This window comes from Diabrotica virgifera, chromosome 1 (genome assembly GCF_917563875.1).
Source record: "Diabrotica virgifera virgifera chromosome 1, PGI_DIABVI_V3a".
Classification (NCBI taxonomy): Eukaryota; Metazoa; Arthropoda; class Insecta; order Coleoptera; family Chrysomelidae; genus Diabrotica; species Diabrotica virgifera.
Window position 1 is genome coordinate 300,290,450 of NC_065443.1, and position 24,597 is coordinate 300,315,046.

A 24,597-nucleotide genomic window follows, 5' to 3' on the forward strand; every position below is an offset into this window, starting at 1 on the left:
ATTTCAGGCTATTCCCAGGAGCAGAACAAAATGAAAATTATAGAAACCTTACATTCGCCTCATAAAGGAGGTCACCAGGTCGAAGGAACAACATTAAATAAAAATATGAAAATTGGGACGCTAGACAGACCTTACAAATGTGAAATTTGTTTCAAGCAATTTACCAAAGTGTCTCTGTTAAAAGTACATTTGCGAACACACAGTGGAGAAAATAAGTGTGAAATTTGTCTGAAGCGATTTGGTAGAAAAGGTGATTTGAACAGACACTTGAGATTGCACACTGGAGAAAAACCTCATAAGTGTGAAATTTGTTCAAAGTTATTTACTAGAGCAAGTTATCTTAAAACACATTTACGAACACATAGTGGAGATAATCCTTATGAGTGTGAAATTTGTTTAAAACAATTTACTACAAGAAGTGATTTAAAAAAACACTTAAGAGTGCACACTGGAGAAACGCCTTACAAGTGTGAAATTTGTTTCAAACAGTGTGTTCAAAAAGGTCATTTAACTGAGCACATGAAACTTCACACTGGTGAAAAACCTCATAAGTGTGAAATTTGTTTAAAACGATTTACTAACAAAAGTAATTTGAAAACACACTTGAGAGTGCACACTGGAGAAACACCTTACAAGTGTGAAATTTGTTTTAAACAATTGTCTACAGCAAGTTATTTGAAAACACATTTGAAGGTTCACACTGGAGAAAAACCATACAAGTGTGAAATTTGTTTGAAGCAGTTTAATGAAGCACATGCTTTGAAACTTCATTTGGGAGTACACACTGGAGAAATGCCTTATAAGTGTGAAATTTGTTTGAAGCAGTTTAATGAAGCACGTAGTTTGAAACATCATTTGGGAGTGCACACTGGAGAAATGCCTTATAAGTGTGAAATTTGTTTTAAGCAGTTTAGTCAACAGGTTAATTTGAAAACACATTTGATGGTTCACACTGGAGAAAAACCATATACGTGTGATATTTGTTTTAAACATTTTTCTCGGAAAGATGTTTTGAAAACACATTTGAGAGTGCATACTGGTGAAAAGCCTTACACATGTGAAATTTGTGTTAAGTCGTTTAGCACTGCACATAATTTGAAACAACATATGAGATTGCACACTGGAGAAAAGCCTTATAAGTGTGAAATTTGTTCAAAGTTATTTACTAGAACAAGTTCACTTAAAGAGCATTTGCGAACACACAGTGGAGATAATCCCAAGTGTGAAATTTGTTTCAAACAGTTTGCTCAAAAAAGTCATTTTACTGAGCACATGAAAGTTCACACTGGAGAAGAACCTCATAAGTGTGAAATTTGTTCAAAGTTATTTACTAGAGCAAGTTATCTTAAAGAACATTCGCGAACACACAGTGGAATATGAAACAACATTTGGAGATACACCGAAGAAAAACCGAACAAGTGTGCCCCCTCCCCGTCAATCCGTTCTGTGGCACTTTGAAAACCACACTGGAGAAAAATCTTAAAAGTGTGAAATTTGTTTTAACACTGTAATCGGCAGATATAAATAGCAGGTTTTAAGTTTCAGGAATTGTGGTTTTAGGTTAATTTGGGTGTGGGAAAAACGAATCTGAGGTCATTTTGGCAATATACTGTGTCTGGTTTGGTTGCCACCTCAACAAATGGTAGACCCTCTGCAGACGGTCTTGTCGTTCAGAAGGAAAATTATGAAAACACCATAATTTATTAGTAGTACAAAAATAATATTTTTATTGATAAACAGTTACATGTAAATAAACCAAAAAGTATCAGGCTTTGATGTCATACTATGTGAAGCAATTTTTACCTTTCCTGTTACACAATTGAATAGACGGATAGCTAGAGCCGAAAAATCATCGTCATAATATGGAGTTTTTCCTGTGAAATGTGTCCATTGTATATTGACAATTATGACCCCTTTCAGGCTGACACCTAAGTGGATACAGGGAGTAGTAATAAGGGATGAAAGGGGAAAGTTAGTGCAGCCATTAAAGGTTTTCACCTCCTATTTTGTAAAACCTCCATCGATTTGCATTAAAATTGGTGACTAGTTAGAGCATACCTCAAGAAACAAAATTGATTTGGTGCTAACTTGCACTTTTACCCTGGGGGTGGATACCACCCCTTCTCTGGGGTGAAAAGTATTTTATTAAAAATAATCCCACAAATTGATAGAGTGACAAATTTTTTAAGCAAAATTTGTTATATCAAGTTATTAAAATAAATCAATACTTTTTGAGTTATTAAAGATCAAAGATTTGAATTTTTCGTGAAACAAATGCATGGCGTAAAGCGGTTTTTCATAAATAATGTAAATAATTCAAAAATTGTAAGTTTTAACAAAATAGTTATGATTACGAAATTTGAAGATAATAAAAAATCGAATAGATTCTTTACGTGAAAGACCTTTTAGAATTAATTAAAGGTGAGTTATAGTTGATTGAATATATATTTTTTTCGGCTAGTACTAAAATCTAAGTACTAATATTTAAGCTTAAATAACGGGAAAACGATATATTTTATAAAATATACATACTTACTAAACACTTGTCAAAGTACTCAAGAATACCTATCAAGTGAGCTCCAAATGAAGTTGATAACATCAAAGCTAAGTAAGTTATGATGAAAATAAGAGAAACCTTTTGAATTTTTTAGAAAAAAGTAAAAATTAAAACATACGCTATTTATATATTTATTTTGAAATTAGTTAACAGAATAATTTTCAAAGAAATTTCGGGAATGAAGGATTATACCTAATTTAATAATTAAATTTTAATTTTTAATAATATTTAATTTTTCTTTTGCAGTTTTCAATGTTTTTTCACTAATTAATTTCACAGCAGTATCTATTTATTTATTTATTTATTTTCAACGGGACACTGCCCAATAAGATTACAAGTTTATAAGTCCAATATACATAATACATGTGTCAATAATAATAAAACTACAATAAAATAGTAATAATAAAACAATAATACAATAAAATATAAATATCACAAACTTAATCACATAAATCAGATTCATATATCACAATAATGAATATCCAACAACTACTCAAACAAACAAACGTCTGAGGCCAGAGATGAATTCAGACTTCGGTGCAAAGAAATCTAGATCAGATTGAGTGTTTGCCCATCTTAGTGCTCGAGATAAAAAGTTGTTATATGCATAGTTGGTTCTATGGATAGGAACATAGAATGTTTGATTTAATCGAGTTCTGCGGAGAGGTACATGGAGACCAACCTGCTCAAGTAGCTGAGGACAAAACTGTTGAATTAATTATGCCATAGAGCATCCTTGCATCCTTAATTACTCGTCGGTCACGCAATGAGAGAATACCCAATTGGGTTTCAATTTGATAATAATTTAACTGATTTAACTCAAAAGGTATACCCAGTTTATATGCTATGTACCTTAAGAACTTGTGTTGGACTGTCTCGATTTTTGTTATGTAAATATTGTAAGATGGAGACCAAACACAAGAACAATACTCTAGATGAGGTCTAACTAAAGAATAATATAGTAATTTAATTGCATCAATATTCTGAAAGTCTCTAGTGCATCTTTTTATAAAACCAAGCATTTGTAAAGATTTGGAAATTTTTGATGTATAATGTGATTCAAATAAAAGTTTACAGTCTAAATTAATTCCCAAATCACGAATTTCAGTAACCCAGTCAACAGGAATATTCTGTATATTATAATTATATTCTATTGGGTCTCTCGATCGTCCAAAAGAAATAGCATGACAGAGTATCTGTATTAATTGTGCAATTTATTTTAAGCACGCAAGTGTATTCTGTTGTAATGTTGAAAACAGTTAAATTTTTTGTAATATATAATATAGGTATATTCAATACAAACGCAGACTCCGAAATGGCAGTAGCAAGTAGCTATACAATAGCGTCAATTTAAGAGCACATGCGTGAAGTTACGGATGATAAAAAGAACATATTAATTAATTCTATGTTAGTAAAATATTATTTTTTATATTATTTCGATATTTAATTGAATTTTTTCTATCAATATAAACTGAATATGTCCAGAAACTGGGGATGTCCAATAATGGGTACATTTGACATATTCGAATACATTTTTGCTAAACTTTACATAAATGTTTTAAAACAATTTAAAAAAAAATTATATAAATAATATAATAATAATTAAGCTCCAAATTTTTGGAGCCTAACCTTTGAAAAATGTTTGTAGCATAATGTTTAATGGTATCAGCTTCTCCGGGAGCTCATTTGATACATATTTCTGAGTACTTTGACAAGTGTTTAGTAAATATATTTTATAAGTTTCGTTTTCCCGTTATTTAAGCTTGAATACTTAAGGTTTGAGTACTAGCCGACAAAAATATACATTCAATCACCTATAACTCACTTTTGATTAATTCTCAAAGGTTTTGCGAATAAGAAGTCTATTTTGTTTTTTATTACATTCAATTTTGATAATTATAACTTTTTTGATAAAACTTATAGTTTTTGAGTTATTTATGAAAAACTGCTTTACATCCTGCATTTTTTCACGAAAAATTCAAATCTTTGATCTTTAATAACTCAAAAAGTAGTGATTTATTTTAATAATATGATATAACAAATTTTACTTAAAATTTGTCCCTCTATCGATTTGTGGGGTTATTTTTAATAAAATAGTTTTCACCCCCGAGAACGAGTGGTATCCACCCGTAGGGCAAAAGTGCAAGTTGGCACCAAATCAGTTTTGTTTCTTGAGGTATGCTCTAGCTAGTCACCAATTTTCATGCAAATCGATGGAGGTTTAACAAAATAGGAGGTGAAAACCTTTAATGGCTGCACTAACTTTCCCCTTTCATCCCTTATCGCTACTTCCTGTATCCAATGAGGTGTCAGCCTGGAAGGGGTCATAATTGTCAATATACAGTAGACACATTTCACATGCCAAACTCCATATTACTTATGACGATGATTTTTCGGCTCTAGCTCTTAGACTAGAAGGTTGCACTTAGTGCAAAAGAAGTGGGTGTCAGATTTTATACACAGTTTGCACGATTTTTTCGATCCCCATTCAGGCCAATGATTCAATCTGTCGTATCTTACACTATCCACCTGATGAACAGCTCGTCTAATGACGGCAGAACTACTAGATGTCTGTGGAACGGATGATGGTCGTCAAACAGGACGTTTTTCAGAAGTGACACACAGCTCTTTAGCCATTTTGCGACTGTGGTTGTGTCTTCTGGTGTTGATGCTACTGTTTTTGCTGCTGTGGTTGGTGGAGATTCATCTCTAACCACAATAGCCGCTTCAGGAGTGGAAGTTTGTGCCATTAGAACTGTAGCATCGGTCGAACTGAGCGAAGTACTACTGACTGATATTCAGTGATAAGTTCACAGCCTGTACAAATGTGGCGGTTCTATGTTTTGGATGCATTCATTTCTCATCATCCTCAGGTGTTATTTCATCAGAGTCGTAATTCAGATCACTGTCTACGTCATCTACATCTTCTTCATCCGTATACGGGTCCATAATGGTTATTACTTCTTCTTCAGTCAGAGTAGAGACATCTAATCCTTTTCCTGCTGCCCATGCTCTCTTACATTCTTCTAGACTACGTTTACTCTCCATTTTCTGCATAAAAAAATAATAACCGCATGGTTAGTAGGTAAAATAAAGAATAAAAATACGCACAATACAAAGAAGCGAGAACAGTTTTGCAACTAAGCGACAAGACCGTTTGTAGACGGCTTTCACTAAATGCGCGGTATATCAACTCCACTGCTCATTTCCTTTACACACAGTATTAAATCAATACATATAAATAATAACTACCCACCACAAAAATTTTCGCGTTTTATTTCTCAACTAGAAAGTACTATTTTAAATTTTTTGTTGTTGCGCATAGCACAAATAATTTTAGCGTCTGAATCATAGCCCTGCCGTGCCAATGTCGTGCCATAAATGATAGCTGCTGTAAATCATTTAAAGCTATAATGTTCAAACCGGTACTATTTGTTTCGTATTTTCAGTGACTACAAACGGCTTCGTCGTTCAGCTCGATCACACCCTTGATTGAAAAAATACTTGGATTAGAGTAAAGACCGTCTGCAGACAGTCTTGCCAATTAAAGGGTTAAGCAGTTTTCTCGAGTAGATAATTTATGGGGATACACCGAAGAAAAATTAAATTGTCTGCGTAAAAATGGAAGCGAACCATCAATCTTAGTTTTTTGTGCTTTTTTCAAATGTGCTGGACCTGGATTTTTCTTGTGATTAATAAGTGGGTCGTTCTAATGTAGTAAATATTATTATAAAATATTATTTTTTAAAATTATTATTTATTCATTAACTTTAATCATTTATCATTAAAAGTGTTTTAAAAACCTCCTTTTTAAATTTCCCAGTTCCTAAAAATTTCAATATATTATGTTTCTAACTAAGACAACCACTAAATTTATTTTTTTGTGCTCTTTTCAAATATGCAAACGGATTTTGAAAATTGTAATATACAGGGTGTTGTTTCAAGGTCACAATGAATTTATTATTTTTTTTTAGTCCGGACCTGGATTTTTTTTGTGATCAGTAGTTGCATGATTTGGGTTCTAAATGAGAAATATAAAAAATATATATACAATAGGATTTTAAAGTTATGGGTTCAGAAAGAAATGGGCAAAATCGATAAAACACCGTGTAACTCGGTTATAAAAATCAGTGAGGCAATAAATGTAGTTTTAGAACCGACTCTGGATGCATCTGGATTCTTCCTTTGTGTTATCGTATCTGGTAATTATCTATTTTATCTATGTTTATTTCCTTCAATGGTCTAATTTCAACTCTGGGTCTTTTTGGTGTGCGGGAAAAATTCTCAGTTGATATTTTGGGATGACAAATGCTTCTTTTTTTTTTGGGTTTTACCACCTTAATTATATTGATCTCTGATCGATCTTCAATATGAGGCACATTATCAGCTAATTGTTCTAATTCATCATCGTATGAAAAGGACATTAAAATCTCTTGATTTTTTGAATTATCTGGATTAAACTTGAAACAAAAATATCAATATAGACCTGTAGTTCATTGCAATGTACATAATTTTTTATTGTTTTTATCAACACAGAACAACAATAAATTATCTATGTCTAAAAAGTAGTAGACAAACTGATATGTCTACTATTGTATAAAATTATATTTGGTTTAGGGATTGCAATCCAGCAGCATTTTCAGTTCCAGCTGGATTTTTGCAAGATTGGCCTGAATCCAGCTGGATCCAGCGCGGATCCAGCAAAATGTGGAATCAAAATAAAAACACGATTTTAATGTTTTTTCTAAATTTCTAAACAACAGAAACATGAATTATTTAGTTTTATGTAAGTGATATCTTAAAAACATAGGCTTTACCTAATTCGCGCAGACTGTACATATAGCCGGTTGCGGAGAAATCGCCTTTCACTCCTTTATCCTTTTCCAAAATTTTTTCGTAATCTTTTTGGGAATCAGTTTTAATTCAATCTCAAGTTCTTGTTCCAAAGTAAAATTCACAGGCTCCGGATTAGTTGGCCCATCTTCTTCCATTATCTCTTGGACTAGTTCCACAGTTACTTTGTTTATTTATACAAATCAACAAATTTTTCATCCCTTGTCGCATTGCATTCTTTTTCGGCATGGGGAAGTAACCAGGATTGTTTAGTCCTTCGTCATACTTTTTTTGATTTTGTAAATACACTAATGTACCTGTAATCTCTAGAGATGTTGAAAAAGTATCTATTCGTTACAAAGTACTCGTTACTTACGAATACCGAAAGTAACGATTAATGTACAGCAAATCGTTACTTTGATTACTTTGATTATTCTGATTACTTCGTTACTTCATGCCAATCAGAGCGAGTAACGACTATTGTATCTACTTTGATTACTGTGATTACTTCGTACTAATCGTATCAAAGCGAGTAACGACTATTATATCTACTTTGATTACTCTGATTACTTCGTACCAATCGTATCAGAGCGAGTAACGACTATTGTATCTGCAACCAGTACACTTGATTACTTTCTACCAATCGTATCTCAGCGAGTAACGGACGGGACTGGTATTTTACGAGTGTTATCGAATATCGTTATCGGTATGAAGCGTTTTAAGGGTGTGAGGACCTACTGAGAAATACGATTCTCGATATGATTACCGGTACTCAAATATAAAAGTAACAAAAGTAATCATAGTAATCAAATCATTTTATCCCTTAAACAGATCGGTGAAGGTCGTTGTTATATCCGAATACCTATACAAAATACGATTCTCGATATGATTACCGGCACTCAAATACAAAAGTAACAAAAGTAATCATAGTAATCAAAGTAATGAATACTATAAATGATTACTTTATACAAAAGTAACGATTTGTAACGAATACTCGAAAGTAACTATAATCAACATCACTAGTAATCTCATAGAGACGCCGTTCCGTGATTCTGTTGCGTAGTGCTTCCGATAGATCGGCACTAAGGCTAGAGTCCGGGCTATTTAGTTTGTCTAAGACAAATTTCATGGTTGTGTCGGCCGTTATCAAAGTGGACTCTATTCTGTAAAGACCTTCTACAGCCGGTTAAAAGTGGCGATTAACTCATTGATTATTGACCACTCGCCTGCAGAGAATTTTATCGCAGAATCAATGTATATCAACGCTTTATCGATGCAAACTTTTAAACTATAGAAACTTTCCAGTATACTGAGCTACAGCCAGCGCGATAGAATAGCAAGTTGCTGACTCAGGGCTTTGAATAAAGCGGCTAATAAAGACATTAAGTAACTTATTTCGAATTTGACACGTTTGCGGATCCGCGCTGCTGGATCCAGCATGATTTGCTGGATCCAGCTGGATTGCTGGATGCTGGATCCAGCAATTGCAATCTCTAATTTGGTTACACATACTAAAGGGCCTGGCCGGGTAAGATGGTGAAAAGTGCCCCCAACCCAATTTAAATTCCATATAGGCCACTTTTTAGCACATATAGAGGATCTCACTTTCTGAAATTTTTAGCCCCCTAGGTGGTCACGTGACCCCCCTAGAGCCTAATTAGGCTTTTTATGTTTTTATTTTTTATCTCAGCCGCATTAAGAGCTAGCCAAAAACATTATTTAAAAAAGGTGTAAGTTTCAAAAAGATCTATATGAAAAAATTTCTTTTTATTTTTTTGGCGGGAAATTCGAATTTTGAGAACAATTTTAAACTTTTAAATAAATCTGAAAAAAAACTAAGACACTCGTTTTTACGAAAATTAATTATAATGTGTATTTTTGTACAATCTTTCACCCTGAATTTTTTCAGATTTTTAAAATTGGTGAAACGTACCTTTAAAAATAAAAAACCGCATTTTCTCGGTTTTTTTTTTCGTTTTTTTGATACAATTTTCTACATATTTTTCAAAAAATTTAACACCGTCACTAGAATAGGTAAAAAACTGAAAAATAATTGGGGTTTGCTTAATAAAAATTTTTTGTAACGCCATCCATTTTCAAGATACAAAGCCATCCATTTGAAGAAAACAAAATTTTACATATTTTTTACGATTTTGCCGAAACTACTGGCAACATTGTAATAAAACTTGGCGGGTTTTAAGAGGTAGTTATTGTGCATGTTTTGACATACAACTAAGGATTTAATATTCATCATTGGCGCGCATAGGGGTAATGGTCTGAACTTTTCAAAGAAAAAAAGATAGTACGCCACTGACATATTTGAAATTAACAATCATTTTTGAATTCCTCGTTCAATTTGCAATAAAAAATCTATCTTCTCATTTTTTCATACGACGCGCCGTTTTACTGTAAAAAATAAAATATCTTAACGCTTCCAAAGTATTCGAATTAATTTTGATAATGGATGTACGAGTTTATTATGTATGTAGATGTAGAAACTACTAGAAGTTCGAATACTTTGTAAGGGTTAAGATCTTTTATTTTTTGAATAAAAATGGCGCGTCATATGAAAAAATAAGAAGATACATTTTTTGTTACAAATTAAACGATAAATTCAAAAACGATTGTTAATTTGAAATATGTCAGTGGCGTACTATCTTTATTCTTTAAAAAGTTCAGACCATTACCCCTATGCGCGCCAATGATGAATATCAAATCCTTAATTGTATGTCAAAATATGCACAATAACTAGCTCTTAAATCCCGCCAAGTTTTATTACAATGTTGCCAGTAGTTTCAGCAAAATCGTAAAAAATGTGTAAAATTTTGTTTTCTTCAACGCCCTGTATCTTGAAAATGGATGGCTTTACAAAAAATTTTTATTAAGCAAACCCCAATTATTTTTCAGTTTTTTACCTATTCTAGTGACAGTGTTACCTTTTTTGAAAAACATGTATAAAATTATATCAAAAAACGAAAAAAAACTGAAAAAATGCGGTTTTTTATTTTTAAAGGTACGTTTCACCAATTTTAAAAATCTGAAAAAATTCAGGGTGAAAGATTGTGCAAAAATACATATTATAATTAATTTTCGTAAAAACGAGTGTCTTAGTTTTTTTTTCAGAGTCATTTAAAAGTTTAAAATTGTTCTAAAAATTCGAATTTCCCGCCAAAAAATAAAAAAAATTTTTTTCATATAAATCTTTTTGGAACTAACAACTTTTTTTTTAAAGTTTTTGGCTAGCTCTTGATGCGCCTGAGATAAAAAATAAAAACATAAAAAGCCCAATTAATAACCCCCCTCTAGGGGGGTCACGTGACCACCTAGGGGGCTAAAAATTTCAGAAAGTGAGATCCTCTATATGTGCTAAAAAGTGTTCTATATGGAATGTAAATCGAGCTGGGGCCACTTTTCACCATCTTACCCGGCTAGGCCCTTTACAACCTGAAGAAACATCATATTTACTTACTCTTTCGGGGATATCCTGAATTAGCATATCAAATTGTATAATTTTTGACATCTCATTAGAATACCCAGTCAGAGCAGACGAATATCGTATCTGCGCGTAGCACAAACAATTGCGTAGCACTCCCAATTGCGCCTAAAGAAGTATAACTTAAAAAAAGTATTTGTATGTGTTGGTAATTACAATATTATCAGACAATTAAGTTACAAATAACAGAGCAAGATTAAAAGAGAGTTGTTTATTGCCTTGATATGTAGCAGATTTCTGCAAATAGAGTTCTCCCTGGATATCTACGGTTACTGTCCTCTGGTATCTTTATAATGTGGGACTCAATCAAATCTTTGGTTTTTTCATTATTAGAGAAATATTTAAACAACTTATTGAGTTTCTCATTAATAGGTTTTATTTCAACTTTATTGTACAGCATTCTGTTTGATGGATTATGAAGTGGATTATCAGAATGACGCATTCTAGTGATTTGTAGAAGTGTTTCACCCACTTTTATATTATTTTTGGCAACACCTTTAGAATTACAGAAAAGTGTAAAACCATACTCCACCATGGGTCTGCAAATGATTTTATAAATATTGGCCGCAGTTTCAATCATAATTCCCTCATTCTTTTATGTTAAACTTCTTGAAGTGTTTTGCTCTAGTTATAAGTTTTCTGTTCATCACTGCTGTGTGGTGGTTGAAGTTTAATTTGTTGTCTATTTCTATTTTCAAATACTTGACATTTTAGGAGGGTTTAATAATATTGTATCTTTTATGGTTTCGACATCATTAACTTCTATGGTTGTTGTCTAACTTTGTCTATAATTATATTTATTTATTATATCACATTTCTAGTAAAATTTTTCTGTTCCAGTAAAATGCTTATAGTCGGTTTGTATTTCAGATTGTTCCCAGGAGGACAACGAAATGAAAATTATGGAAACCTTACATTCGCCTCATAAAGGAGGCCACCAGGTTGAAGGAAAAATGTTAAACAAAAATATGAAAATTGGGAGTCTAGACAGACCTTACAAATGTGAAATTTGTTTCAAGCAATTTACCAAAGTGTCTCTTTTAAAAGTGCATTTGCGAATACACAGTGGAGAAAATAAGTGTGAAATTTGTCTAAAGCGATTTGGTAGAAAAGGTGATTTGAACAGACACTTGAGATTGCACACTGGAGAAAAACCTCATAAGTGTGAAATTTGTTCAAAGTTATTTACTCGAGCAAGTTATCTTAATGAACATTTGCGAACACACAGTGGAGATAATCCTGAGTGTGAAATTTGTTTAAAACGATTTACTAAAAAAAGTGATTTGAAAAAACACTTGAGAGTGCACACTGGAGAAAAGCCTTACAAGTGTGAAATTTGTTTTAAACAATTTTCTACAGCAAGTATTTTGAAAACACATTTAAAGGTGCACACTGGAGAAAAACCATACAAGTGTGAAATTTGTTTTAAACAATTTTCTACAGCAAGTATTTTGAAAACACATTTAAAGGTGCACACTGGAGAAAAACCATACAAGTGTGAAATTTGTTTTAAGCAGTTTTCTCGATTAGATAATATGAAACAACATATGGACATACACCGAAGAAAAACCTAACAAGTGTGACTCCCTTCCCCTCACTCCGTCCTGTGGCACTTTCTTTGAAAACCCATCTTGGTGCTACAGTCCTTAGAGGGCCTCGACCTTCTCAAACTTTCTACGCCATTCTGTTCTGTCCCTTGATTGCATCTTCCAGTTGCCGACTCCGATCTTCTCGGCATCTTGTGTTACTCCGTCCATCCACCTCAGCTTTGGTCTACCCCGTCTTCTCATTCCCACGGGTTGTGCTGTTGGAATCTTTTTTATCATGTTCGATTCAGGTTCCCGGGCTACATGTCCTGCCCACTGCAGGCAATTTCGCTTAATTATAGTGGTAATATATTTTCCACCAAACGTCTGCTTGTAGATATTCTGCAGTTCAAAGTTATATCTACGCCTCCATATTCCGTTCTCACAGACCGCTCCGAATATCTTGCGTAGCACCTTTCTTTCAAAAATCGATAGAGCGGATTCATCTGTTTTAGTTAGCGTCCATGCCTGTGATCCATATGTGAGAACGGGGACTATCAATATTCTATACAGCCTTATACGAGTTTTTTGAAACAGACGTTTGTTAGTTTAGTACTTTGATACACCATGATAACACCTGTTTGCAATTATTATTCGCCTTTTTATTTCCCCTGATGTGTTATTATTGGGAATAACCGATGTACCTATATATATATATATATATATATATATATATATATATATATATATATATATATATATATATATAGGTATATATATATATATATACATCCCGCTATCATTATGTCATCTTTTCATGTTGCAGTCATTTGGCATCACCAAGAAATACTATCATTTTCGAATTTTAATTCGTGTATGTTTGTTGAGCGCATTTTTTAACGCCCTGTATCGTTCTCAGTTTTCTAAAATTTTAATTTTAAAAATTTAAATTATATACAAAAATTTTTACACTTCATAACCATTTTGACTTCCACCACATAAAAATGTGTATTTCCCATCATTTTGCCGCTTTTCGACGTTGCCACGAGTTAAAAATACCGATCTTTTGAGGACAGGTAGAAAAGGTCTATTGTAAACTTAGAGGATGGAATATTTTGGTAAAATATTCCATCCTCTCAGATTATAAACTACATAAAAGGTAGGTTCTTTACCTGTTCAGCTGGATTACCAAGCAAGGGTCTAAATATTTTACGAGTTGAATTGTGTTTATTTGATTTCATCTGTTAAATTAAAATTTCTCATACCGACTTAAAATATTTGTTTGAAAAATTCATTTTATATTTTCGTTTAATTTACTTAGGGTTTTTGGTCAGAATTTTGAAGAAACGCTTGGTTTGACATAAAATTTGGGACACGTACCTATAGCTAATATGTTAAAGAAAAAAAGTGATATTGTGCCGATATGTGCTTTTGATCTGGAGGTGAGTTTCGTCGGTTATAGGGTATGAAAACAAATACGTTCAAATAAGTCCGGAATTGGATAAACTGACTAATTCTAAGCAACTTCTATTTTATAGCGTTTTTCACTAAGTCAATACTTTTAGAGATATTTGCGAGTGAATATGTTCATTTTTCAACAAAAAAAAAAACGTTTTTATACGGTTTTTCGCAAATAACTCAAAAAGTAGGTACTTTATTGAAAAAAAATTAGCAAATAGTAAATATAGCTTATAAAAAAGTGAAAAAATGGTATATGTGTCAGGTCTGTAGACCCAGTAGAAGCAGAGTTATTGCTAAGCTTTGTTTTAAAACCAAGAGGAGTAGGTAAACTAAATGGCAGATTCACACCCAAGAAAGTCACTAGAAATATCATCAGATAAATCTTCTTTTTTGGTTGATCATATCGGCCTTTGACGGTAATCTTGACTAAAAATCTAAAAATAAAAGGAAGAACGCAGAAAATACAAAAATTGCTGATAAAATAAATAAACTGACCTATGAAATGCCAATAGTGTCAAAATTTGATATGAGTAAAATTGCCTGAGGTTGTACCAATTACAAACAAGGTGTACGGCGCGGGAAATTTGAATGACTCCTCTTGTTTAAAAACAGACTATAGTGAAAAATAAGCTCTTATATCTCAAATTCCAAATCGAATATTTTAACGTGAAATAAAAAAAATGAAACACTTTTCTGGGAAAACTTATTACAACTTTCTTAAAGTGTTTAAGAAAACGTTTATTTTTATTTTTTTTTAAAGTTTCCAGCAGCAAGAGTAAGCAGGTTACGCTCAAAATACAGTTGTTCCTTTTTTTTTGGTTAAAAATATTCTAAAAACTCCCTCTAATTAACAGCCCAAATGGAATTAATCGTTACCACTTCACAAGTAACTTTATGTATTGTTTGTGTTTGTAAGTTTCATCATTTCAAAGTGCTTATTTGTGGAAAAATTTGGTTTTAAAGTAAATTTTTTTAAATCTTTAATTTTGAAAAAAAGACTTTTGTCAAAATAACTTAAAAATTATTAGTGATACCAAATATCTTAAAGAGTAAAAAATGTAGGTGTTGCTTTTTTAAATATTTGGAATTTTTTGATTTTCTGGAAGACAAAAATTGGTTAAGATATGGCTGTTCAAAATTTGCATATACATACTCGTGACTAGTGATTCGTTCGAGGCCTTTCAACAAAACCCCTTTCAAAAATAAGCATTTTGAACCAATGCAACTTACAGATCATATACAGGGTTTCCCCGAAAATAGTGCGTTCCTTAAAGGTATAGATAGAAAGCACAATGTAGAGCAAAAAAGTCTTATAACATTTTATTCTAAATTCAGCCGTTTGACCAAAAAACGAAAATACATTTTGATATGCAAATTGATACTCAATTAGTAAATAAACAAGGGGTCCCATTAGATTAAATTTCACAGTCACAGGTTCTTCTACGCCATGTTGCCAGGTCATATAAATTTATGAAAATAAAAATTTACTCTTATGGAGAACAACGTAATTTTTGTTGAAACGGTTAACTTTAGGAAAAAATGTTACAACACCTTTTTGTTCTAAATTGTGTATTATATCCACACCTTAAAGGAACGCACTATTTTCGGAGACACCCTGTATAAACAATACATTTATCTAAAGTAACGTGTGAAGCGGTAACAATTAATTTTCATGACTTTCTTTTGCCAAAAAAAAGGGAACGATTTTATTTTCAGCGTAACTTGCTTACTTTTCACGCTAGAAACTGTTTTAAAAACACCAAAAAAAATTTTTTTTAAACACTTTAAAAGAGTTATGATGAGTGTTTCCCGAAAAGTGCTTTATTTTTTTGGTTATTTTACGTTGAAATATTCGATTTGGTATTTGACGAATAAGAACCTATTTTTCATTAGCTGCAACCCTGCTTCTACTGGGTCTACAGACCTTATACTGACACCTCTTTTTCATAAGCTATATTATTGCTAGGAATATTTTCTTCGATAAAATATGTACATACTTACTTTTTGAGTTATTTGCGAAAATCCGTCCAAAACGTGTTTTTCTATGAAAAATAAACATATTCACTCGCACATACCTCGAAAAGTATTGACCTAAAACTTTTATAGAACAAAATTTGCTTAGAATTAGAATTAGTCAGTTTATCCACTTCCGGACTTATTTTGCACGTATGTTTTTTCACCTCCAAGAAGGGGTGAAAGTCACATCCAGGACAAGAGAACATATCGGCATAATCTCACTTTTTTCTTTGGCATTTTAGCTACGTGTGTGCCAAATTTTATGTCAATCCAAGCGGTTCTTTAAAATCTGGAGGTTTTGCGATATTTTATCGTGAGTGAATGGAATAATAATTATTACAACGGCAATTATTGCCGTTGTCACTTTTAGATAAGAAGTCATTATCACAATGATATAGTCAGGTTAACTGAATTGTATAATTATTGTTTTTATCATTAAATGTGAAAACCTAGAATTATCCATGTCTGTCCGTCAATAAACACAACTCGTCTATTAGTAGGACAGAAAGAATGACAAATAAGGTGTCAAATGAAAGCCTATAACCAAAATATGATATTACATGTGAGAAGTTTGACCTCGGACTGCCTGTTCCAGAGTTGCAACCGAAAGTACTGTTTTAAATTCGTCGAAATAGCACAAACTATTGGTCAACACGACTAGGAAAGACCAGAACAAATACATACTTCCGGTTTCATGCCTGTCTGTTCGTCCATATCTGTAGGTGAACAAAATTCATCCGTCATATCAGCTGACAAAAAGTTACACGAAGGGTTCAAATATCGACTGCCGGTTCAACTTCCGGTCACTTTTTGTGAAAAATTAGAACTTACGATGTCCAATTGCTTGTTACAATTTTTTTTATAAGTGTTCTACTCTATCTATTCTGACTTTTCATTAACTTACTTAGATCACATATAATTTAATACAGTTTTGATGTCAGGGTCTTCAAAATTTATGTGGTGAGTTCCGGTATGTGATGAATGAAAAACGACTCCATAAGCAGAAGAAAAAAGTGTTCTCAAGACCTAAGACAATACATCGACTCACAAGAGCGTTGTGACAGTAGCAAAAATTCGAGTTGGGGTTCTAATTACTTTCTCAAGCGGCTTACTCTCCTGACTTGGCCCCCTCCGATTATTAAGTGTTCCCAAATCTGAAGAAATGATGGGCGAGTCACAAAGTTTCACAAAAAAGCGAATATTTCGCGAAATGAACGTCAGATCGAAAAACTAAAAAATGCGTGTTCAATATTTTTCAAAAGTCTATCGAATGATACCAAAAACGAACCCCCACGGAAAGGGGTGAGGAGTAAATTAAAAATTTTAAATACGAACCCTGCGATATTTCGCGAAATGAACATCAGAGTGCCAGTGTGTGCTTTTTTTCTGGGGATGAGTACCACCCCCTTCTCGAGTGTGAAAAAATATAGGTCCAAATAAGTCCGTAAGTGGATAAACTAATTAAATTCCTTGTAACTTTTGTTTTTAGATGGTTTTTCGCAAATAAATCAAAAAGTAAGTATTTGATCGAAAAACTATTCCTAGCAAATATAAAGCTTATAAAACAGTAAAAAAAATGATGTATGTATGAAGTCTGGACACACAATAAAAACAGAGTTGGAGCTAATCAAAAGTTGGTTCTTATTCGTCAAATTCCAAATCGACTAGTTCAACGTAAAATGTCCAAAAAATAACGCACTTTTCGGGGAAAACCCGCCACAAATTTTTTAAAGAGTTTAAAAAAAGTTTTATTTTTGTTATATAAAAAGTATCTATTCTATCACCATCAGCATCAAAAGTAGACCGGGCAGTATCGTCGCCCCCGCTAGCGAAATTATTCCGATTCGATTTTTTTGCACAAACTTACTCAAAAAGAGGTCCTTATAACATATCCAAAGGGTGCCGGGCGGTGCATTGGTCGAAAAATTGTTTAAAAAATTTTTTTGAAACAAATTCACAAAAACAATTTTTTCATTTCGAACAATTTTTTTTAGATAACTTGTGTCATTCTGGGCAAAAAAGGTGTCTTGCCATTTTTGTTTAAAATTGATTGTTGTCGAGTTATATGCGATTAAAAATTTGAAAAATGCGAAAATGGCCATTTTTAAGTCTTAATAACTCGATTAAAAGTAATTATTATGAAATTAAAAAGTGAGCAGATCAAGTTTCAAACCCTTGCTTCAAGGTCCTTAAGAGATTTTTGTCATTATTTTATTACAAAGCTGTTATTTTTAATTATTAATAATTAGCGCTATAGTCCCGGATTTATCGTCGCCCCTGTTAGTGAAATTATTCCGATTCGATTTTTTTGCACAAACTTACTCAAAAAGAGGTCCTTATAACATATTCACAAGGTGCCGTGGTCGAAAAATTGTTTAAACAATTTTTTAAACAAATCCACAAAAATAATTTTTTCACTTTGAACAATTTTTTTTTAGATAATTTTGGACATTCTGAACAAAAAAGGTCTCTTGTCAATTTTCTCTAAAATTGATTGTTGTCGAGTTATACGCGATTTAAAACCTGAAAAATGCGAAAATGGCCATATAACTCGACAAAAATCAATTTTAGAGAAAAATCTCAAGATACCTTTTTTGCTCAGAATAACCCAACTTATCTAAAAAATCGTTCGTAATGAAAAAATTATTTTTGTGAATTTGTTTAAAAAATTGTTTAAGGTGATACAGTAGCGATCAACAGGTAGCCAAAACGCGTTCCAAGATTGCGGCTGTAATTTTGAATATTTTTTCAAGATATTTGGCACACGTATCCGTAATATAATAAAGAATGGCGGTACAGAGCCCAATTTGAAAAATATATTAGGTAATATTTGAAAATTATTCTGTAATTAAATACAATATTAAAAAAACGAGCCTGTACCGCCATTAAGAAGAACAAAAAAATACACTTTCTTCAAATAAACTTTTTTATCCGATGCCTAGATTTTGTGTCATTTTGGAACTACTAAAATGTTTTATTTCATTAGTCCAAAAAAAATTTAAATTTTTTAATTCGACAAAATATTTCCACGCACAGGCTGTGGTCTGTATTAATTCGAGAACCAAGAGAGACAGCTCATTAACCGCCTTTCATTTTTTCTTAGAAAATAAACGATCTCTACACAAAGTACTTATAGGATAATACGCCGCCGTTATGAAATGATTGTAGGATGTTAAAATGACGAAGGATGTTTTACCCGGAAATCCGAATTTTATATACTTTTGTTATATTTAATACCCTAATAGCACACGACGTCCTTTGGACGTCCAAAATAGGTCAATTTTTGGTCCTAACGTCCATGGACCATAAACGGACGTCCTTTGGACGTCCGACGCTGGACGTACTTCGGGTGTACTAAATATGTACGTCCTTTGGACGTCCGGCGTTGGACGTCCTTCAGGTGGACTAAATATGTACGTCCTTTGGACGTCCGGCGTTGGACGTCCTTCGGGTGGACTAAATATGTACGTCCTTCGGACGTCCGGTGTTGGACGTCCTTCGGGTGGAATAAATATGAACGTCCTTTGGACGTCCTTACTCGGACGAAATACGGACCTTTTCCAATCGTCCATATTGGACATATTCTACCAATAAGGGGATTAAACAGCAAAATTATTTAATAAAATATTAACTTAATTATGTTAATAAAATAGTTTAAATGGAAAAGATTATAAATCATATTTAATTCAAAACTGTATATGTAGTTTAATATCTAATACATGTTTTTGTTTTTATGTAAAGTGTGAAAATCTGATCGGTAAATTATTCGTTATGTCCACTCTACATCAACAATAAATTGAACAAGAAATTGACTAAGTTATTCAAGGCCAAATTTGACGAGTACAAAATGTATGATTTGTAAAAGAAAATGAAGGAATTTGATGAAATAGAACAATTGGATATGTTTTATTTTGTCAAATTTCTTTATTTTCTGTTTATTCACGGCAAAATTGGAAGTAGAATTGTGTTTTGTATAAGCCAAATTTGACCTTGAATAACTTGTCGTCAATTTCTTGTTCAATTATTGTTGATGTAAAGTGGACTTTATAATGTTTTATTATTCCCGTTACCAAGATGATAGAAGTTTGGTGGTTAATTCTAATAAGCAAAAATATAATTTTTATCAATGTATCCTTACTACAGATGAATATTGAGAGCATCTTTTTGAAGTTGAGCGTACGTGTGCCCAAAATAGGTCCAGTTTTAGTCCTAATGCGGATGGACTATAAATGAACGTCCTTCGGACGTCCGACGTTGGACGTACTTACGTGTTGAATAAATATGAACGTCCTTTGGACGTCCATTGGACGTCCGTGCTCGGACGTCCGTTGGACATTGACATCGATCCGTGAGCGTCATCTGCAAAGAAGAAAATCACAAGCCAGGACAACCAATCCAAATAGTGAGTGTTTCAAACTTTTGTGTTGTGTTGTCAAAAGTTTATTTAATTATTTATGTTTTTCCTTACATACTTACATATTTTTTCAAGCTTTTTGGTATATTTTTCATATTTTTTACTATATTTCGATAAAAAAATTCTTCGCAGTTTTATCCTAATCAACATCATCATCATTCTATCCAAAAAGGCAAATCGCCAAAATCGCAATTTTATCATAATATGATATGTATATTTGCATTTTACCACATTTTTTCGATGTTTTGAAACATTTTTGTATATCTTTTGTGTATCTATCTATATTTTGTATATCACCCCTCCTCGGGGTGAAACTCACCCCCCAAATTCACATACTAATTTGTAAGTACACATACTTTGTAAGTATGGAATAAAGGTTGCTTAATATTAATCAGTTTATCGAAGTCCGGACTTATTTTGAACGTTTTTCACCCCAGAGAAAGAGTGAAACTCACCCCAGGGCAATAGCACACATTGGCACAATATCACTTTTTTTCTTTGGCATGTTAGCTATGCGTATGCCAAATTTCATGTCAATCCTTTAAAATTTACAGCAAAAACCATCAAAGAATGTAGTAATACTTGTTTTCATGAAGTCGGTGATAGAGTTTGACAAATCTTTATGGTTGTTAAATATCTTTTAATTTGTGTATTCGATTTTTAAAGGTAGGTACTATATACGTCCATTTGGCACAATAAAAAATAACCTTCGACCGGTACATATTGCTTGTATCGATGCTCGGTGCATTGTTCAGTCATAAATTTTACCTGTCCCTATAGCGTCGGCCGTCGGTCGGGTCCTATTGTAAATTATTATAATAATAGTCCGTCTCGGTATTTTATTATTTCTGTCATAAGTATCTCTGTGGAAATGCAAATGCTGCTTGTAACATCCCAAAAACCAGCTCTACTATTAATTGTACTCGTATAAATAAGTGTATAATATGTACCTACCTACTTATTTATTGTATTCATTTATAGACCTGGATCCCGCGTAATAAAAAAAGTTGATTAACAGCAAGCTGAAAATTTGTTAATAGCTTCACGGTGTCTAGTCGGACAAACTTTGATGTACGGGAATACTGGAACCGGGGAAGTTTTAATTGTGGAACAGGTTAAAAACTTGGAACATCAGACTACCGAAAACGTTCCATGTATTTTGTCGGACAGAACTTCCAATTGATTTGTTACCATTTCATTAAACTCTTATGCAAAAATCAGACTGCGTACCAGTCTACTTTTATTCTCTTAATATTTTTACTTAAAAAAAGTGTACTACAATCATCTCGCTAAACTTAATATAACTGTTTTCGAGATAAACCCATTTTAAATCTGCGATATAACATAATTTTTTGCATAATATTGTAGTTAAATCCGAAAAATCAACTTAAAACCATAATAATAATTGTGCCAATTCTCATTTATGTCATTTATATTTTTGGAGATTTTTATGGTTTATAAGTTATTTTTCGAGTTTAGCGAGACGAATGTAGTATATATTTTTTAAGTAATAATATTAAGAGAATAAAAGTTTTGATTCGAAAAGTATATGTAATGTAGAGTTCCCTCAGCGATGTGATATAATATTATTACAGTATAGCTCCCCGTGCATGACAAGCTTATGGAGGTAGCCCATATAGCCTAGGCTATAATATTATTAAAAAAATCACTTAGATGGGACAATGGCTTTAGGAAATTCGAGACATCAAAAATGGCCCATTTTTAAGGTGGTGCGTTAATTTCTTGGAGAAATGTAATTATAATTTAATGTAAATCATCTAATATCCAATAATTGTAAATTAATATAAGATGTAATATAAGTTCCTTAAAAAATATATTTTTTATTTCCCACAATACATTCTCCACAGGTATAAATATCGTCTCTAGACGTCCACCGAACGTCCTCCCAGGACGTTAGATGGATGATCGGCAGCAATACATTGGACCAAACTGGGACGTCCTATGAAGGCCCAATTGACGTCCACCGAACGTCCCTTCGGACGTTAGGTGGACCTCCATTGGGCGTTTGGCAACGTGGAATTTGGACCAAAATTGGACGTCCTGTTAAGGTCCAATTCACGTCCCCTAAGACGTCCGATTAAGATCCAATTTACTCCGATTAAGGTCCAATTTACGTCCAATTAAGGTCCCATTTACGTCCGATTAAGGTCCAATTTACGTCCGATTAAAGTCCAATTTACGTCCGATTAAGGTTCAATTTACGTCCGATTAAGGTCCAATTTACGTCCGATTAAGGTTCAATTTACGTCCGATTAAGGTCCAATTTACGTCCGATTAGGGTCCAATTTACGTCCCCTAGGACGTCCGATTAAGGTCCAATTTACGTCCGATTAAGATCCAATATATGTCCCCTCGGACATTAGATGGACGTCCAATGGACGTTCGGTAGCGCGACATTTGGACCAAAATAGGACGTATAAAGGACGTTCCTCGGACGAAAACGGACGTCCAATGGACGTCCCTAAAGTCCGTGAAGGACGTCCATTGGACGTCCTTGTGCTATTAGGGTAGGTACCTACCTATAATTCTGGTGATTTTTTAAATCCTCTATTGTTAAGAGAATTTACACCTTTAGCCAAAGTTTTACGATTTTCTAACGGAAATTAACAAGTTATTTTAAATACGCACCAATTATCGATGTTGAAAGGAGTTTTTCAAGTTATAAAAATATTTTGTCTGATCAAAGAATATGTTTCCTCGTAAAGAATTTGGAAAAACACATTGTAGTGAATTATAATCGAAGATATATTTATAGTGATATTGTTGTTTTATTTTAAATAGGTAACTATTGGTAGCAGTTTTTGTAAAAACTGTGAATAAATTGCATATATAAAAAATGATTTTATTTGAAAAATAATAAATGATTACTAAATAAGACAGAAAATTTGTGGTTTCCCGAAATGCGCATATTTTGAATTTTTGTGCATATCTTGCGCATATTTCGTAATTTTTTACCGCATATATATGCGAATATTTCATCAAAATTGATCGCATATAAATCCGCTCCCTAGTCATTGTATTCTGTTGGCTGATTCCAATGATTTGAGCCGCCGTACGACACGTTGGGACCAATGGGAGTGAAGATACGTAACTAATACCTATCAAGAGGTTTACTCAAACTTCTTTTCTGTACTTATACCTACCACTCGGTATAAGTACAAAAAAGAAGTTTGTGTAAACCTTTGCACAACTGTGTAAATACTAAAGAAAAATCTAAAATATTAAAAAAAATAGTGGAATCCGTTAATCTGTTCTCGAAAAAATTAGCTATGAAAATGAGCATAATTTTCTATATCCCTAACTTTTGACGAGCAGTTTAGCTTAAATGGGGAGAAGCGGTAAGCTTAGACCAAACACCAGTAGGAGGCATTCAATTAATTGAGGAAAAAAATTAAATGGATAACAATATTCATTTCAGTTATAGAAAAGGCATTGCCCCGCTAGAATGGTTGAAATCACAAGTAACAATTAATAGTCCTACAAAAAAGACAGGCGCTTGAAAGTGATAAGCCCATTGAACAATAAGCCTGCGAACTGCCTTTTAAACACATTCTTAAAAATAATCCATAACACAATTAAAAAAAGGTTTGTTAAGAAATTCTTTTATAGACTTCAGAAATTCAACAACTTCTCCTGATTATGTTTAAAAAACGTACGGAATGCACTAAATGAAAAAAAGAAGAAAAAGATTTATCATACCGTTATACTCTAATATATTCTTACGTTGAATATTTGATGCTTCCCTGTAGAGTATAAAACGGACAGTTGTGTTTTTCCCGTGAGCTGCCTTGTTTAGTCTTCTTTGTCGTTCTATTCGTTAAATCCTATCCTCTCAAGTCACAGCGTCAGAAAGCAGTGGGTATATGCAGTGAACGGGAGGCCTATGTCGAGCCGTGAACGTTGGGGCCCTTTCGCGTTTATCATATGTAGAGAAGTCGCTTGTCAAAAACTGGACGTATGTAATCGTATTCTATTTGTTAAATACTCTCACCTAATATGTCATACCATGTGTGTTAATCCATTTTATTTCTACAATTTTAAAGTGTTATTACATGCCGTCATTTTCATTTGTCTACACCATCTTATTCTGCCAGTTAAATCCCATCATTTCAGACGCTGTACGTCACGATTGAACCAATAGAACCGTAGATACAAGACTAAGGCCCTTTTGACATGATGCTGTAATTGATTTTCATACGTCATTGTATTATATTAGTCAAATCCAGTTATTTTAGGTGCTGTACGCCACGATTGGACCAATAGGAGCGAAGATACG

At 32.9% G+C, this 24,597-nt stretch overlaps 1 protein-coding gene across 3 annotated transcripts in view; it reads left to right on the forward strand.

Moving 5' to 3' along the window:
• LOC126885675 (zinc finger protein 664-like) overlaps nt 1-24,597 on the forward strand; it is a 66,122-nt gene that overhangs the window by 14,283 nt on the left and 27,242 nt on the right. Inside the window, exon 2 of one of the 3 annotated variants that reach the window (XM_050652373.1) lies at nt 8-2,193. The exons of the other annotated variants lie outside the window; for them this stretch is intronic. Coding sequence (XP_050508330.1) covers nt 8-1,380 — 1,373 coding nt within the window. The 3' untranslated portion in view covers nt 1,381-2,193. Of the gene's footprint in view, nt 1-7; nt 2,194-24,597 lie in introns of those variants that run through there. 3 annotated transcript variants of the gene reach the window in all.